At 40.9% G+C, this 17272-nt stretch overlaps 1 protein-coding gene across 2 annotated transcripts in view; it reads left to right on the top strand.

Annotated features, from left to right (window-relative positions):
- Positions 1-17272, top strand: part of bmp2k (BMP2 inducible kinase) — a 57504-nt gene that overhangs the window by 33394 nt on the left and 6838 nt on the right. Inside the window, exons 5-15 of one of the 2 annotated variants that reach the window (XM_085181000.1) lie at positions 399-520; positions 2981-3062; positions 5188-5320; positions 6622-6725; positions 6811-6890; positions 7091-7239; positions 7644-7843; positions 7945-8127; positions 10592-10833; positions 10951-11117; positions 11532-11651. In XM_085181000.1, coding sequence (XP_085037126.1) covers positions 399-520; positions 2981-3062; positions 5188-5320; positions 6622-6725; positions 6811-6890; positions 7091-7239; positions 7644-7843; positions 7945-8127; positions 10592-10833; positions 10951-11117; positions 11532-11651 — 1582 coding nt within the window. Of the gene's footprint in view, positions 1-398; positions 521-2980; positions 3063-5187; positions 5321-6621; positions 6726-6810; positions 6891-7090; positions 7240-7643; positions 7844-7944; positions 8128-10591; positions 10834-10950; positions 11118-11531; positions 11656-17272 lie in introns of both variants that reach the window. The other variant, XM_085180999.1, reaches the window with a different exon arrangement.

The following is a 17272-nucleotide window of genomic DNA, read 5'->3' as shown; positions in this document are numbered from 1 at the left end:
ATGACTTCAAAAAACAGCCCCTCATTAGTTATGATTTATCAACATTTAGACCAGACCTGAAAGCTATGTTCAGCAAAAGCCAGCAGTTGAAATCTAAAGCATCCATAAGTGAGGTATAAACCGTCAAAGTGAGGAGTGACAAATTATGAAATTAAAACATTAAACGTTGTACTAAGACTGCAGCTGAGAGGCTCTGAAAACATTAGACTTCTACTTACCTGTGCACACTAACACATTAGAATTATTGTCTTCTTCTACTGTTGTTTTTCCCCCCTCGCTAGGTGCATCTGTGCTGTGTAGTGTAGGGTTTTCATTAATTTTTCCAATAGTTTTTATTTCCATTATGTCATTTTTCTCACGAAAACATTCCAAACCCTGCTCTGTTTCTTTTTTGCCAGGTTGAGAATATCCTGCTGAATGACCAGGGAAATTATGTGCTGTGCGACTTTGGCAGCGCCACTCACAGAGTTTTACTGCCACAGAAGGACGGCGTGGCTGCTGTGGAGGACGAGATTAAGAAGTAAGGGTTTTTAGGCCTGAACATAACCAGTTGTTTGATGGTTGTCAATGTTTTTAAAAATGTGTCCTGTAAGGGAAGAGCTGTTAAACGCCACCACCAACCCCATAAAGTCTCTAAATTAGGACCTTTTTTTTCCTTTTGCCATTTTAAAAAGTCAAATATTTTCTTTTTCTGAGTCTATATGAAACAATAAGATTGGTCTGATGAATAATCAGGGACTGCTTCACACTGAGAGGTAGACTGAGTGGAATATAATAATAATACAGTTTGTTTTTGTGGCTGGTTGATTCAAATTAATTACTTTTTTATTGTTAATAATAATTTTTCTTGAAGTAAAACTCATGAGATTAAGGAATCTATTCTGAAAATGTCCCGGGCTAAGATGGGCAGCATTAAGTATAACAAGAGTAAAAATGCTTAAATGTCATTATCTATCGTATATGATAATGATAATAAAAACAAAACGGATAACCATAAAAGAGAATTATGGCCTTATATTTGTTGTTTTGGTTAAAAAAACAAAACAAACTAATATAAGTCACAAAGTGAAAACATTGTTGGATGTAGACTGTGTGCGTGTGTGCATGCGTGTTTACGAGCCTTCAAAGATCGTTGCTGATAATCAAATCTTGAATTCAGAGGAAATGTGAGGCACATAAACAAGGTCAGTGTGCACTGTGTGGCAGTTTCTTGGCAGTTTTTGCCTTGCTGTCTTTCTTAGTTTCCTTTTTGCTTTTAAAATGATTTCCAGTGCAGAGACAGGTGCTGCCGTCTGTGGTAGGTGGCTGCGTAATGGCCCAGAACCAACAGATATCAGAGATTATGCCCAGTAATGGGATGTGATTATGTAGGCACTTCTTGCCCCATGCACATTTGTATGGCAGGGATCTGCAGTCTTAGATGTGATTCTGTTTGTATAGTGTCAAATCACAGAAGCCTGTTCAGCGTTCCTGTTAAATTTCACCCGTTTATAGCTGCAATAAAGTGCAGCATGTGTAGTTGTTATCAGTAATAGGACGATGTGTAAATCTGCCCAGTCATACAGAAATGGGCTTTCGATCTACGCTGCCTCAGCTGGTTTTCCATCTAACATTTCAAAGCTGGACTTGCTCAAAATGCAACCAGCTGTTTTGAATGTTATCAGACAGATTCTGAAGAGGAAACTAAATGAAATGTTTGTTCTTCTATTGCAGTAAATGAGGAACTCTCTGACCTGCAGTCGCTTTTTTTCCCTGTGCATCAATAAACAGAAGCAGACAAAGTCATGAAAGCATTGAAAGCTTGTATTTATGTGAAAGTGCAAAACAATACACATAAAAGTTTGAATTTCAATTATAACTTTGGCCAGTGACTAGAAAAACAAACTGGTTTGTGTGTACGATGTTTGGATATCTTTGAGTACAGAAAATTGGAGTGCTACTATACTTGTGGGGACCAACAGTCACTTATGAGGACAAATCCTGGTCCCCACGAGTTTTTAGGCATTTTTGAGGCTCAAAATGTGGTTTTAGCGTCAGGGTTACAGTTAGGCTATGGTTAAGGTTAGACATTCATTTTTGATGGTTGCAGTAAGTGGCTAGGGAAAGCATTATGTCAATTAGATGTCCTTACTGAGATATGAAAGTGTGTGTGCGTGTGTGAAATCAAGCACACCCTTCTTTTGCAATGATGTGCTTTTGCTTTGCACTAGAAGTTGTTTGTAGCGATGAATCAGAAGAGAAAAGGTCATTTGAATGTGAAGTTCCCCTTGACTTTATCAGGCCCCTTATTGAGCCTGTTGTTTAGCTGCGTAGCTACATCTTTTGTTTTGGTTCAGTAGAGCCAAACATGTTGTTATGAAACCTAAAAATCCTCTCCTGTCCTACCTGATCAGTGTTAAAATAGTTTGATTCTAGCTACTACACATAGTGGCGCGTTTGAGGACGTCAAAAGCGAATAGATGTATACTTGCCTGTTGCCTAGTAGCAAAATCAAAAAACATAAAAAGTCTTTTCAGTTATTTCAGATTAATGATGACCTGAAATATATTAGGTATTTTAATTTTGACTTCAACAGCCAACAAAAAAATCAGGCAAAGCCAGCTCAAACTGTACCAAACACACCTGTTCAAGCTGCAGATTTCACACAGGAGTCGTCCCTGGATGTGTTCCAGCCCCTCCTCCACCCCAGCATCCACCTGTAGGCTCCGGGGGATGTTTAGTAATCACTCCTCAATTTTCTGTGTGTAATGCAGAGCCTAGTTGCCAAGCTCTTAACTGTATTCTGTTGTAATCACTAATTTTAAACATCAGTTGAGTGACTGAAATACACTTCATTTAGAAACAAAACTACAAATACTGAAAATGTGTTGGAGTAGAAATGTAAATCAGCAGTGAATGACGGGGAGAAAGTCCCTAGCAGTGCTGGATTTTTGAACAGGACATACTTTCATCGAATACTTCCTGTTGTTGTGTTGTACAGGTACACAACCCTTTCTTACCGCGCGCCGGAGATGATTAACTTGTATGCAGGAAAAGCCATCACCACTAAGGCTGATATATGGGTAAGGTCCTTCCCTGTTTGCATGTATGCTGTCTGTGTGTGTGTTACGCAGGCTGCAGGGCTGGTTTGGCCTGGCAGTACTCTGCCCCGACAGGTTCCTCCTCTCTCTTTCTCTCCCAGCTATTTGCCTCCACCAGCTCTCCAGCAGCGTTTTCATAAAACATTGAGCAACATCAGTCGCAACAAAGCTAGTTGTTCTTCCCTCTCTGCTCCCCATCCTCTTTCATTTGGGTCCATATGTGATTATTAGACTAGGTTAAGGGCCTTGATAGGCTTGTGTGAAATGGGCCTATGCTGTTTTGAGAGAAAGAGGCAGAGAAGCAGAAACAAGTGTTTGGACAGGAGCCATTATTGAGGACTTGTGTACATTAATGGTGTAAAACAGTCAAGGATGTGGCTGATAATGTTTTATTTCTTAGAATGTGTAGTAAGCATCTTATTTTGTTTGAAACATTTAAAAAAGACCAAAAATTATTAGTAGATTGGAAGAAGCTGTGGTGTCAAATGTAGTCAAATCAGAAACTTTCACAAAGAATTAAAGGCCCCACACTCTTGACCCCATGCCATTTGCCTACTCCATGCTACGTTAGATCTCTGGCTAGTTGTTGCCAACGCATAAACACAAAGTGTCATTAAACTGAATCGAACAGATGGGCCTGTAGATGAGCCCATTGTCACAGATACCTGATCAGGGTTTTTGAGTCGGGCTCGGACTGATATCTGATCCAAATGTCAGATTCATGCATCAATATCGTACATCAGTAATAAGTGATGATGATTTTTGCCATTATCAAGCTGCTCCAGGTGATGAGATTAAGGTTGATCCTTTTACTTTGCATGTCTATAAAATACTTCTTTAATGCTTCCTCTCTGAATACATAGTCAGTAGTAAGACGGCACGGCTCAGCACAGCCTGATGAAAGTGGCTTCAGTCTGTTAGAGCTGTTCAACTGATCAAATTATTTAAATCTGTATCTAAAAAAACTAAACGGTAACAATGAGACTGCATGTTAAAAGATTGAAGGAGGTTGAAGGAAAATGCCTACCGTAGGAGTCCAAAAACCCCCCAGCTTCCTGTCAACTACCCCATGTGCTGTCACTTCCTGTTTTTGAGCCATGTGCCTGACGGTGAGCTGTGCCTCACACACATTTCTTAAGCGTTTATTCCTACTTTGTGGGGTTGTTTGGTGGTCACGCTGTCTCACTTAGATTAAGAGCATCAGCCTGGATTAGCTTGTTAAGGAGAGTGGTGCAGACTATCATCAGATGGAGCGCTTAAAGGGAAACCGTTCCCTAATGGTGCGGCTAATTCCAAAGTCTCTTTCATCCCAAACTGCATAGTCAGCAGATATGCTGGATACTGGAGCCAAATATAGCTTAAGCTGAATATATGTTTTAGTTCAGAGCACTTTTGCATGCCGGTTTGTTTGGACAGCCATACTGCCTGCAGAGCAGACTCTGGGCCGGATTTTGTAAACACAGTTTTTTAGCCTGTGACATGAATAAAAATATTATTTTCTAATAAGGACCTGTGCACCTCTGTAGGAAGAGAAAGGAAGCATCATTTCAAGGGCCAGGGCATGGTTTCTTGATCTATTCAGTGATTGTAGAATTCCATTTTTCTTTTATTTTAATGTGATGAATACCAATGAGCACCATTGATAATTCTCCTGCACACATCATCTTAGACCTCTTACAAAGACGTCTTGTATCCTTTAATGGTAATCTTGATTTGTTTTCTATTTAAGCCTATCGGTTAATTTTACCAACATCTTAAAGATAATTTCAGTGGTTCAGTAATTCAGGAAACATGCATTTAAAGTTTATCACTGTTGTTTGTATCGTCATTGTCTCAGGGCGAGGAGGAAAGCACCCAGGTTCTGATGGGTATTTTGGGTACTTATGGAGTTTTGCTTTAAATCCTTTGGGCTGTTCAGGCTTAGTTGAACAAACAAAGTGTTTGAATTGAAGACATGGATACACTCCTCACGCTGGGTGTTTTGGGTTTTGCGACACACTAACTAAACTTGGGTATGATGTTGGCACTGGGACTGAGTCTCTAGCAGTGCCCACCCTCAAAGTAACTGGATGCAGGTGTTTGACCAGATTGTTTGTTTTCTCCACAGGCACTTGGATGCTTGTTGTACAAGCTGTGTTTCTTCGCACTTCCATTTGGGGAGAGTCAAGTCGCCATATGTGATGGAACCTTTATCGTTCCAGATAACTCCAAATTCTCCTTCAAGTTGCACTGTTTAATCAGTAAGTTGGAGTTTAGCGTGTCACACGGAGCAGCTGAATACAGCTTTGTAGTTATTAATAACTATCCAGAATAACTTTCGTTTCTTTTGTTTTGTTTTTTCCTGTGGTGTCTTTTTTGATTCAGTAGTTATTTAACATCATTTTGTGAACTAGCAAAATATTGTGTCTGTAATTTGTCTCCCACATTTGCAGATTATCAAAGATGTGAAAAAATGTTGTTTAAATTGAAAATTGTCTCCCGCATTATGGAGCTTGACCGTAACAAATGTTACTTTGATGTAATCTCACAGATAAATATAAAAAATACAAAGCCGTGTTACAGTTTCCACCTTTTTAGTGTGGTTTCTTTTCTGCTGTTGTCACCCACAGAGTGATCTCTTTCAGTCTTTTTTTTTTTTTTTTTATGCATTTACCCAACTCAAGCCTGTTTGAACCAGTCGAGGACCGTCAGTCACGACAGCTTTGTTTGTGCTCAAGTTATTTCACTTCCCCAAATGTATCCTGTGGCGGAGCTTCCTTTTTAAAACACTTGACAAACAGCTCCACCAAGTGGTCAAGGGAAGACAATACATGCCAAATACGTGTTGTTCTGCACCAGAGTTGATATAGTTAAACTTTTTTAAATGTATTTTTTTTAATATAAATATATTTTTAGTTTAGCTTTACTTACTTTGCAGAGTGGGTTTGCTGGTTACTGTTTCATTGTTCTGGATTAAAAATGTTTAGTTTTAAAAGAAAAGATTTCTCTTAATTATTATAATGTCAGGGTCAAGAATTAGGAATTTAGACAAGATATTTGATTTGATTTTATTGATTAGCATTCAAATATCTCAATGAATACAGAACAAAGATCTACCACAAAGCAAGAAAGCATGAGACAAGGCTAATCAAAAGGTATTGGCTGAAGCATTTGCTTATTACGCCAACCCTTTTAACAAAAGATCTTTTTGCATGCAGCTCCTGTACACAGGGCTCGAAGCAAAGAATAAAAGAAAGCAAAGCAAAAACAAAACAAACAAAAAAAAACTTTCCACCTTAGATAAGTAACTACATCAAAGCAAAACAATCAAGAGGACAAGATATTACAACAGCTCAATAGTGTAGTGGTTTACACAAGTGCCCAACAAGCAAAAGGTCAGTGAACAAATGCACGAAAGTGGTTTCAAATAGTTTATTTTTTCAACTGTCTAGTTTTTACTTTTATTTCAAGTAACTGAAACTTCCTTTTAATTAACTGTAGAAATCTTGCTCTTGTAGTGTATAAAGTGACCTCTTTTTTATTATTATTTAATCTTCTTCAGGATATATGCTCGAACCAGACCAGGAGAAGAGACCTGACATTTACCAAGTGTCCTATTTTGCCTTCAAATTAGCTGGAAAAGACTGCCCAGTGCCAAATCTCTTCGTAAGTCACAGGCATAAACAGTCAGCATGTCTTTAGCTTTTCCTCACTGGCTTATTAAAATGAAACCTCCCTGCTGTTTATCTAGAACTCTCCCATCCCGACGTCACTCCCTGAGCCTCTGACAGCCAGCGAGGTCGCTGCTAAGAAGAGCTTGACGAAAGCCAGGTGCTGCTCACCGACAGTTTTATTACGTATAAACTGAAAATGGAAATGATGGATTACTTTAATCTTATGTATTCATTTTTTATTTTGTTGTTGTTGTTTTTTTTAAACTCTTGAGATCACAGCCTGTCAGCTGTTACAAACGCACATAGTAAAGTTCTTCCTGCACATGCTGAGGGACGCTTTTGCTTCCTCCTTTACAGGATCACAGACTCTGTGGGACCAACGGAAACATCGATAGCTCCCAGACAGCGGCCAAAGGCTGCAAACAGTAATGTCCTGCCTCTCACTAACACTGTCACCCCTGTCAAGATGACCGTGCCTTCAGCACCCGTCAGCAACGGCCAGAAAGGTTTGTTAAACATCAGTAGGATGGATTTTTATATCTAAGAAAATGTCTTAAAGGAGTCTTTATTTTGACTAAGTACAGTACAGACTATATACACATATTATTTTCAAACAAACCAAAACACATTTCTTAAAATTACTGAAAATTATTTATGATTATTTATTTGTGCATAAATTCCAGAACTAAATATCTTCCAAATGAGGACAATGCTGCAATGTTTTGCTCATTGCCTACATCCACAGATGAGGATGCAAATGTTGATTGACTGGTAAATCAGCAACCAGCTCAGCTCTCGTCACCATGTGATATCTGAATATATAAACCCCTCGATATCCTGGATTTAGATTTACTTGTTATTTCCTTTTCTGGAGTCTAAAGAACAAACACTGTTCATCTGTACCTCTCAGCTCCCACTCCTGGCTCTGGGCAACCATCCATACAGTCTCAGCCTCAGCAACAGCCTCAGCCACAGGCCAGCAGTCAACAACACAGAGTCCTGCAGCAGCTACAACCTGGTGATTTGCGTCTGCAGCAGCTACAACAGCATCACCACCACCAGGCAGTGCAGCAACAACATGCAAATGCGCACCAACTCCAATACCTCCAGGTACGTCACGCCATGATCCCGGTTATTACGCATCAGTCATTTTTAAGCCATCACTTGGAGGCAATGTTTTCCAAACTTTTTGTTTTTAATTTTGACTTCAGTACCAACAGGCTGTGCAGCAGTCGCTTCAGCTTCAGCAGCAGCAGCAGCAACAGGCCATGCTCCAACAACAGCAGCAGCAACAGGCCATGCTTCAGCAGCAGCAACAGGCCATGCTCCAACAACAGCAGCAGCAGCAGATGATGTATCAGCAGCAGGTTGCTCAGGCTCAGTACGCCGCCATGGTGAGTCCTTTCAGAGGTTTAGATGTGACGCCAAAACCCCCAGTGATGCAATAAGATACCTAAACTTTGGTGACTGCATTCGTAATGTTTAAAAAGGACGTTTGATTTAATTCATCATCTTTGTTTTGCGCACCTGTGGACCACTTCCAGTGCTCGTGCAGTTTCTCCTGCTGAAGAGAGCTGGGTCTGCAGCCAAGACCCAGACACCAAACAGCAGAAATGGCTTCCAGTCTATCTACCTGTAGTCATGTAGCTCCAATGCTCAATATTTAAAAATCAAGCAGGTAATACTTGACTTGGACAGATCTCAATTTCAAATTCTCAGTTTGTTCTGGCCATATCAACAAACATGTGGCCCCTTTTTGGCCTTGTGCGGCTTGGCTTATGCGGAGTCTGCTCTCGAATCGACAGCCATCAAATTGAATTTGCTTTTTGTTCAAGCGACTGAAAAAAAACGTGACAGCATTTCAGAGCAGAAGACTTTATCCAAAACTGCAGTAAATAGTTTGAGCAAATGACAGCGAAACACATGGAGACACAGCGTGAAATAACACGGAGCTGAATATTTCATTTAATGTCATAATGGCCTAAATTTGCTCTCTGTTCCAAACACTGGCAGCCAGTCCTCCTCCCTCGAATCTCCTCGCGTCTGTGCCAAGCAGCATTGGAAGCAGACGCTCAAACTTCCTACTGAATCTGTCCAAATATTCTGAAAACTAGTATTTACTGAATCAAACACACAAACACAGGTCCTCCAAATGTGCACTGTAAGGGCGGCGTAATTTTTAGTCTGTTTCCCACCGAGCGCGTACCATCTGTTTTATTTCAGAGGCAATCTGGTCTGAGCGAAGCCACGAGGGGATCGAACAGAGGGTGAAATGGAGCAGTTTTATCTATGTTGCGTTCTGACATATGAAGCGGTTCATATTCGGGGGAAGAGGCGAGTGCTCAGAATTACTGTTCTTATTCCCAAGATACCTGCTTAGTGTTTAAAAAGCAGCATTTCCACACCGATCTTAGACCTGCTCCTTATTGTGAGGAAGACGCATTGCACATTCGTAATATGGTTTAATGACATTGGATCAGTTTCATTTGTGCGGTACTTTAAATGCACAACAGCAGTGTGAAAAAACTGCTTCACAAACTTGGAGAGTGGAGAAAGTGTTGGATGACTAGAGGATTTAGAGAAAAAGGTGAACCACAAACTGTATTTAAAAATGTTCCAAATTTCACTCATTTCGTCGTCATTTGCAGAATTTATTTCATATACTACTCAAACAAATTAAAGGAACTCTTTGGAAACACATGAGATTGCAATGGGGGAACAAATTATGCTAGATATCTGCACTGATATGGACTGGGTAAAAGACTGCTACATCATTTTATAGAACTTAAAATTATTAACCTGCAGAGCCCTGAATTCAAAGACGCACTGAAAATCAGTGAAAAACTGATGCTGCAGACTGGCCCATTTTGCAAAAATTTCATTGCAGCAACTTAAAAAGGTACTTGTCCCCTGTGCGCTTATATGCATGCTCTTAATGAGGCCATGGATGGTGTCGTCTGGGATCTCTTCCCAGATCATGAGTGATTGGATGACCCTAAACATGAAGACCCAGAGGTTTTCTATTGGATTTAGGTCAGGCGAGTGTTAAGGGACAGTCAATGTTATCAATTCCTTCATCCTCCAAGCGTTGTCGTGCACCAGGAGGAACCCTGGACCCGCTGCTCCAGTGTGGGTTTGACTGTAGGTCCAAGGCTTTCATCCTCATACCTTCTGGCAGTTAGGGTGATGTTGCCTATGGATATCCCTTCCCAGACCATCATGGACCATAGCACCAAACTGTTCATGCTGAACGATGTTACGTGCAGCATGGCATTCGCCACGCCTTCTCCACGCCTTCACGTCTGTCACATGTGCTCAGGGTGAACCTGCTCTCTTCTGTGAAAAGCACGGGGTGCCAGTGAAGTCTCTTTTTGGTTGTTTGGTCCGAAACATTCACACCAGTGGCCTTCTGTAGGGTTCTGGCAGCGTTCATCCTGTTCCACCTTGTACAAAGAGGTCGATACCGGCCCTGCTGATGGGTTAAGGGCCTTCTGTGGCCCTGTCCAGCTCTCCTGAAATGACTCTCCTCGAATCTCCCACGTGCGGTTGAGCAGATCAATATCCCAGAACTTTAACTGACTCGAGCATCTTGTTTCGAAGTGTTTCGCACTCTCTGATTGGCCAAATTGATCTGTCAGCCATAGTTTGAGTTAGTCGTTATTAGTCGATGTGTTCAGTTTGGTGTTCGATGTGCTGTTTGACTTTCATTCCCTCATCCCTCCCCTCCACCGTGTCCCCAGCTTTCCAAATCCAGAACTGGTTTCTAACAACATTTCATCATCATAATGCGCCATGAAATCAATGGTCCGTCCCTCATTCCCTTCCCCCCTTCTTCTCCCTCTCTTCCTTCCCTAACAGCTGCAACAGTACCAACAGGCTTTTGTCCAGCAACAGCAGCAGCATCAGCAACATCATCAACAACATCCGCAGCAGCAGCAGCATCATCCTGCTCAGCAGCCTCTCCCCTATATGTCTTCCCCTCTTGAGTTCCAGATCCCTCTGGGTTCCTACAATGCGACCACACCCACCACAGGAACTGGAGCTGGTACTTGCCAGATGGGGGGGCCATCTCCTGTAGATCCCTCATACACTAACCCCAGGTAATGTCCTTTGAATCTGTTTGTGGAAGTGAAATTAGATTTCCTTCTACATGTGAAAGTATTTCCCTTCTTTCCATTTTTAAGCATATAGAAAGTTTGCTGTCCTCTCTGCCATAGGAACCCTCTGCTGTCCACAGATGGGGTCACCCCTCCTTTGCAGAGCTGCAGCAGCGCAGTCAGCAACCCTCCCGATATGTCAGGCTGGAACCCTTTCGGAGAGGACAACTTCTCTAAATTGACCGAGGAGGAGCTGCTTGACCGGGAATTTGACATGCTCAGAGCAAGCAAGTGAACTCTAACGTTTTAACTCCTTTGTCGTTTCAAGAAAAGAAAGAAAAGAGGCGATTGTTTGAAAAGTGTTGCCGTAGACGGAGAAATTTTCTGTAAACATTTCAGCTCCTCGTTAATGTCTTTTTCAGATGAAGGGAAAAATCTGGCACGTGAACCACATGATTGTGTATCACCGTGTTTATTTAGCTTTTCAACCAGATGGAGAATAAACATTTTTCTGTTGTTAAAATAGCACATTTTGGGCATTGTGCTCTTACTGAGTGTATTCTCAGAGCTGTGGGAGTCTGTACATATTTGAGGGAACATTTATCAGTAACACCCACAATCATATGCAACAATATTTAATTTCAAAACTACTTCTATCACCTCATAGCTGTAGATATCTAATTGTGGTCTTTTATGTACAGAAAAGCCAGTGGAGAGGACAACGAGCGTGGAAACTGACCGACCGCCGCCTGCCGCCGCCGCAGCCAAGCCCCTTCCTCCAGAGGATCTCTTCGGCTCAGTCCCATTTGTGGCCAACGCAGGCAAGTCTTAGAGGAGTCTCTACCGTGAGGACCCAACACTGTGGAGCCACCTGCCTCCCCCAGTCTGTCCTCTTCCTGCCCCCCCCCATCCCAGTCTTCTCCCCTCACCTGACCTCTGGTCAGAAGCTCCTATGCCACAAGGACCCAGCAGTGGGCCATTTAAAACCAATGATCAGTCAGATTTGTGTTGTTTCCTAATGTTAGTTGGAGGATTTAGATGCACTTATGCTGTCATTATGAATCATATTATTAATAATAATAATGATTTTTTTAAAAATTGCAGCTTTTGCTCCTCTGTGGTTAAAATAGGAAGCGAAGGAGCAGCAGGTGTGTCGATGCGTTCAGTGCAGTGAAGTTTAACAGAGGGCTTATTAATGAAAATATAATCTCCCGGTGGAACAAACCTTTATGCAAGTCAGATGGAAGTCCACTCATAAACACGTCTCTCTCCACGCGGCTGGAGCAAGGTACTAACACAGAACAGTCAGAGGTATGTGCTCATCGTGAGGCACTTTGGATTAAATTTAAAAAAGTTTGGTGAGAAGCAAAAACTTCTGTGTCCAGCTTGGACAAGAGCTGGATGAAATTGCTGTTTAAAAGCAACATGAAACGTCACGTGGTTGGTACTACAAAGGGCTGAGTGATGTTTAAACGTCAGTTATTTAGTTTCTGACTGGTGAATAAATGAATACAAAGGCCATCTAATTAAAAGAATTTCAGGAGTCATAAGAATATTTTATTTCTTCATGGTGTTAAATTTTGGAGCAAATTCATTATAGCACCATTTGAATTTAGCAGTATTACAGTCGTCTTAATAAAGCGGGTTATTCGGTGCTGCTTTCGGACTTTTGCAGTTCCTTTGACTCTGACAGGAAGTCGCACCTTTCTGCATGTCTGCACTTCAGGAATGAGGCCATAAAGTTCACAGACAACTCCAGCACAAGAGCCTTTGGTGACGTTGGTGTTTGCTGTGGCAGCGCTGACAACTTGTATATTTACAAATAAATAGATAAATAAAACACAGAGACATTGGTCAGTGTTGAAGTCCAGGCTTTAAGAACCTGATTTGGACTCATCAGGTCAAATATTGTCATTTTTCTGACTTCAGAGCCGAGTTGGAGCATTTCCGTAGTTTGCTAATAAAACGGGCACACGCTAACTATTGCATTGGCATAATGAGAGAGCTAAATAACAGTTTTCAGATATTACCTCTTAGTACAACCACACCTGAGAAGCGTTTTTGAATAGGAGCCCTTACTGCTTTCAGACTTCTTGTTTGAGTTGCTCTTTAAAGTGGAGCAAATCAAAGAAATTAACGGCTTTCAAGAAACAGTTGTAATGCCCCGATCCTAATGGTGTTATTAAATTTAACGTAAAAGAGAAAAATCTAACTTTTTTTGTGCATAAAAGCCAGTGTCATCGTATCTTCACGTTTACCAGTTGGAGTTCTTGGACGTAGTTGTAGTTGTCATCACTGTGAAGTCCAGCATAGATTTAAACCAGTCCTGTACATCAACGAGGACAGTATTACTGCGTAGTAAATTACAACCCCCACAGCTCCTTCCTTGGTCTGTCTCTAAGTTTTTCTATTCAACTCAGTTTTCATCAGAAAAGAAGAAAAAAGGTCTGATCGTTGGAACTCTTTGGTCCGAAAGCGTCTGTTTTACTCGCAGCTTTGTAAACATGTTTTATTTTGCCTGATTTACCATATCGGCGAGTTGGTGCTATATATTTGGTGTTAGCTGAGATGATCTCACACCCATCTTTCAGCTCCTGTATTATTCCGACGTCTGTCGAACCATCGCTCAGCCCTGGTACTAACAAACTCCACTTTGAGGAGGGGAAAAAAGCAAACTTGAACTTCCAAAGTTATGGCTCGTTGCCGTTTGTTTACATGGCGATACTGTCGCCCCTGCACGGCCATTGAAACTGCAAACTCACACGTTGCACAATAGTTTTCCCGAAGCCTCAAATGTTCTTCACATGTGGAGTGAGCACTTTACTGTGGAGGCCGACGTCATAACCTGATGATTAGTTTTCTGATTTGGCTTCGTTAACCGGTCAGACTGCTTGTGGTTCACCCCCTTCCCCTTCTCCCCTAACACAGATCACAGCCTTGTTAAAGCAATGTGAATATCTGAGCGCAGTATTTCTACATTTATCACATCGGTGGCAGCAATAAGCTTCTGTGCCTCTGTACTCTTCCTGCTCCTTAAATGTGAATTGATTAATGTTTTGATAGGTGATTTAGACATGCTGTTTATAATTAATGGAATATATTTAATGATTAATCCTGAAACACTTTATTTTCTAAAGGAGAGTGAGTGTTTTTTTTCTCTCTCTCTACAGTAAACTCATCTCAAACACGCAGGCTTAATGCAAATCCAGCTTAGAGTAGATTAAGACAAGATGACAATGCAATATAACCCTATAAGCACTTGAATGTAAGTGTGGAAATATTTTATCGTCTTCACTTATTACTTAAGGAATATAAAGATCTATACAAGTTCAAATTGGATAAAAGGAAAAACCAAAAAAGAAGCCAAAAAGCAAGAAAAGGGACTCTTGTACCGAGCTGCAGCTGATGCAGAACCCACTTTGTTGGGACTCATTCCTTCAGGCTGGCATGAAAAAATTTGCAGCAAATTTTGGAGCAGCCTCTTCGCTCGTGTTTGTGCCATCAGTTGGTTAGTTTAGTGTTTTTTTTGTTTTTTTTTAAAGCCCGCTGCTGACTTTAAAAACCGGATCGGGTCAGGTTTTATTTTCCGTGATTCGATATCGGGCTCCAGCGCCACCTGCTGGTCCCCTGCAGCTCTGCTTCTGAGCGTTAAACCCTAATAAATATCCAGTTTGTGATTTAAGTGTTTCTGGTGTTGGCGACTTGTACTTGTGCCTGCTGCCAGACGGTGGGGAAGTTGATTTTAATCCTCTTTGATGACCAACAGTTGACAGTATTTTTATTTTATTTTATTAACAAAGGAACTACATTTTATAAAAAGACCAGTGTGCTGATTTACTTTACAGGAAATTCCATAAAATCTAACTTTAACTCTATCAAGCACAGATAACAGGGTGCCCGTCGTAACCCTTAAAGATCTCTGAGTAACTTTATGAGGTCGAATCAGAAAATGTGTCATTGGCCTTCCCCGTACCCGATGTCACGGCGGATTACGACATGTTATAAGTAATCTTAACCTTTAAGTGACTAATTTATCTGCTAAAATGAGTGAGTGTGGTTACGTAAAAGGATTTCTTTGAAACACTTTCCTTTATCCATGACAGGTTTACTGTTTTCATGCAGTTAATTTACCTGCTATAGTGGATACAAATACTTGGATGGTTAATGAAAGGATGTGGGGGTTTTTTTTCTTTCTTTGCCACAACAATGGACCAAACAAGTGATTAAAGTAGATCCACTCATATAAAGGATGACGATTTTTATATGGAGCTGCCACAGCTCAACTTGACTCTAACTTTCGTTATTGTTTTAATAGTTTTATGTTGAATACAACTGGCTGATGGCACATTCTCTTGTTTAAATGTTGAATTCTTATTTTTGGTCATAAATTGAGGAAATTTTGATTTATTCTTTTGTTTGTTTGTTTTATTCTTTCTTTTTATATATATTTGAATCCATACAATCCTAAAGGGCTGTATGTTTGTTGATCCTCACTGTGCTGCTGTTTATCCGCCTTAGGTCAGCAAGTGAGCGTTTCCCTTGGCACTCATCCGTGCACACATGAACCATATCACATTGTAATGAATATAGTCGCTGGTAATTTGTGTTTAGCTGAAGGTAAGTTTGGAGTTAAAGCTGTTTGATGCTTCTGTTCCACCTCATTTTCCCGCTCATGTCACTGCCTGCCTTTACTCGGGCCTTTTTTGGAAAAAGTGCTTCATTTAAGTTGTTTTTATTTTTTTAATTATTATTTTTTTATTTGTTTACTTTTCATTCATCATTTAGTGAGACAGCCATTCTCAGAAACATCTTGTTCATGTGTATTGGTGGATGGGTCTATAGCTCGGACAAGCGAACCATCAGAGCCAAAAACAAGTGAAAGGGACAGTCAGTGTTATTAATGCACTTTATTTTATTTTGAAAGTGCAGCAAAACAGGAAGTACTGTCCCAGGATCTGTAGGATGATGTTGTTTTATATTGTTTACATTTGCAACTTTTCTGTGCTCTCTCCTCTCTGTCTCGGGGCGATGTTTCCCCCCCGTTACTATATTTTTGTTTTATTTTTTGTTAGCCTTAAATCATGCAGATGTGTTAGGAAGCCTCTTTTAACTTTAATTCTCATTAGAAGTGTTGGAGAAATGTCACAGCTCATCAGCTTTAGTTGACTCCAGCAGCTCCTGGTACCTCTCCTGCAGAAAGACAACAACCTATAGATCAGTAGTTTTCTTGTTTTTGCAGCAGACTATGTAAAAGGTCCTGTATCATACTGTGAGTGTGAATGTACTTCTTTATAGAATGTTACTGATGAATAAAAAACATCCAAAATCAATACTCACTTTGGTTCCTTTTTTATCCTTAAAGAGAAGCTTAGAGTCTCTCCACCACTACACCACGAGCAAGATGTTCCTGATGTTAGGATGGCTGTCTTAAGTGTCGCCCCGTCTAGCTCGAACTGAAAGCATGTTTGAGATGCTGTGCAACGGCTGGTTGGCAAAACAGAGCGTGAAACAGAAGCAGCGACGCATGCGTCCTTCACTCGCTTGGCTAAGGGTGCATTTCTGCAACCTTTGGCAACAAAGACATTTTCAAGTCTCCTACATGCATTTTGGCTGCAGCTCTCCTGTTAAATTGATGAATCTTCCATATAAAGGGAAGTGAATCTGATTTTGCCCCTATGCCTAGTTTGACTAAACCCGATGGAGATTAAAGCTCTGAACATGGTGAGTTCAGTGTGGTTAATCCTTGTTTGCAGGTTTAGTTCTGCACAAACTTTGTTTCATGTTCTCGTCATTTCCTTCTGTCTGTGGTGGAGTTTCGACCATATTTTGATATCAGTCTATCAGGATGCTGTATGTGAGTAAAACTCTTATACAGCAAAGATTTATTTGAATATGCTGCAGTTCACGATGGACGATCCAGCAGTGCACACGCACGCTTTCATTTGTCAATCAAGCCCCCTTTCTCATTGTGTCGTAGCCCTTCCTACCAGAGATGCGAGGAAGGAGTTGAGACCACAGGTGTATCAACTATTATTACAACTCACTGAAGTTTCTTCGCCCCAACCCTGATTCTGTGGTTTGGAAGAACCCAGAAAGGGCTTTTTGAAGAAAAGTAAATCCTTTTTAGAAGTATCTTTGTCCCCCGTTAGTGGGGGAAGCAAATTCTGACAGCAATGATGATTTAGATCTCACAGGCCTGAAGCGATGTTGGTTAAATACGTCGCACAACTGATTCATAAAATATTTTCCTTAATTTCATTACTTCAGGTGTAACAGGTGCTCACCGTGTTTTCTGTTTAGGGTCAATTTTAATTCGGCGTGATGCAAAGCGATGAGTTGCACAAACAAGTTTTCATCTTGAATGACTGAAACGACATCAAAAGGACAAGATTTGTATATTCCACCTCTGATGCACACCTGTACAAACACTACACCTGTTCCT

This window comes from Neolamprologus multifasciatus, chromosome 12, assembly GCF_963576455.1.
Source record: "Neolamprologus multifasciatus chromosome 12, fNeoMul1.2, whole genome shotgun sequence".
NCBI classification, from domain to species: Eukaryota; Metazoa; Chordata; class Actinopteri; order Cichliformes; family Cichlidae; genus Neolamprologus; species Neolamprologus multifasciatus.
The sequence above is the reverse complement of the archived record's forward strand: the minus strand, read 5'-3'. Positions and strand labels throughout refer to the sequence as shown.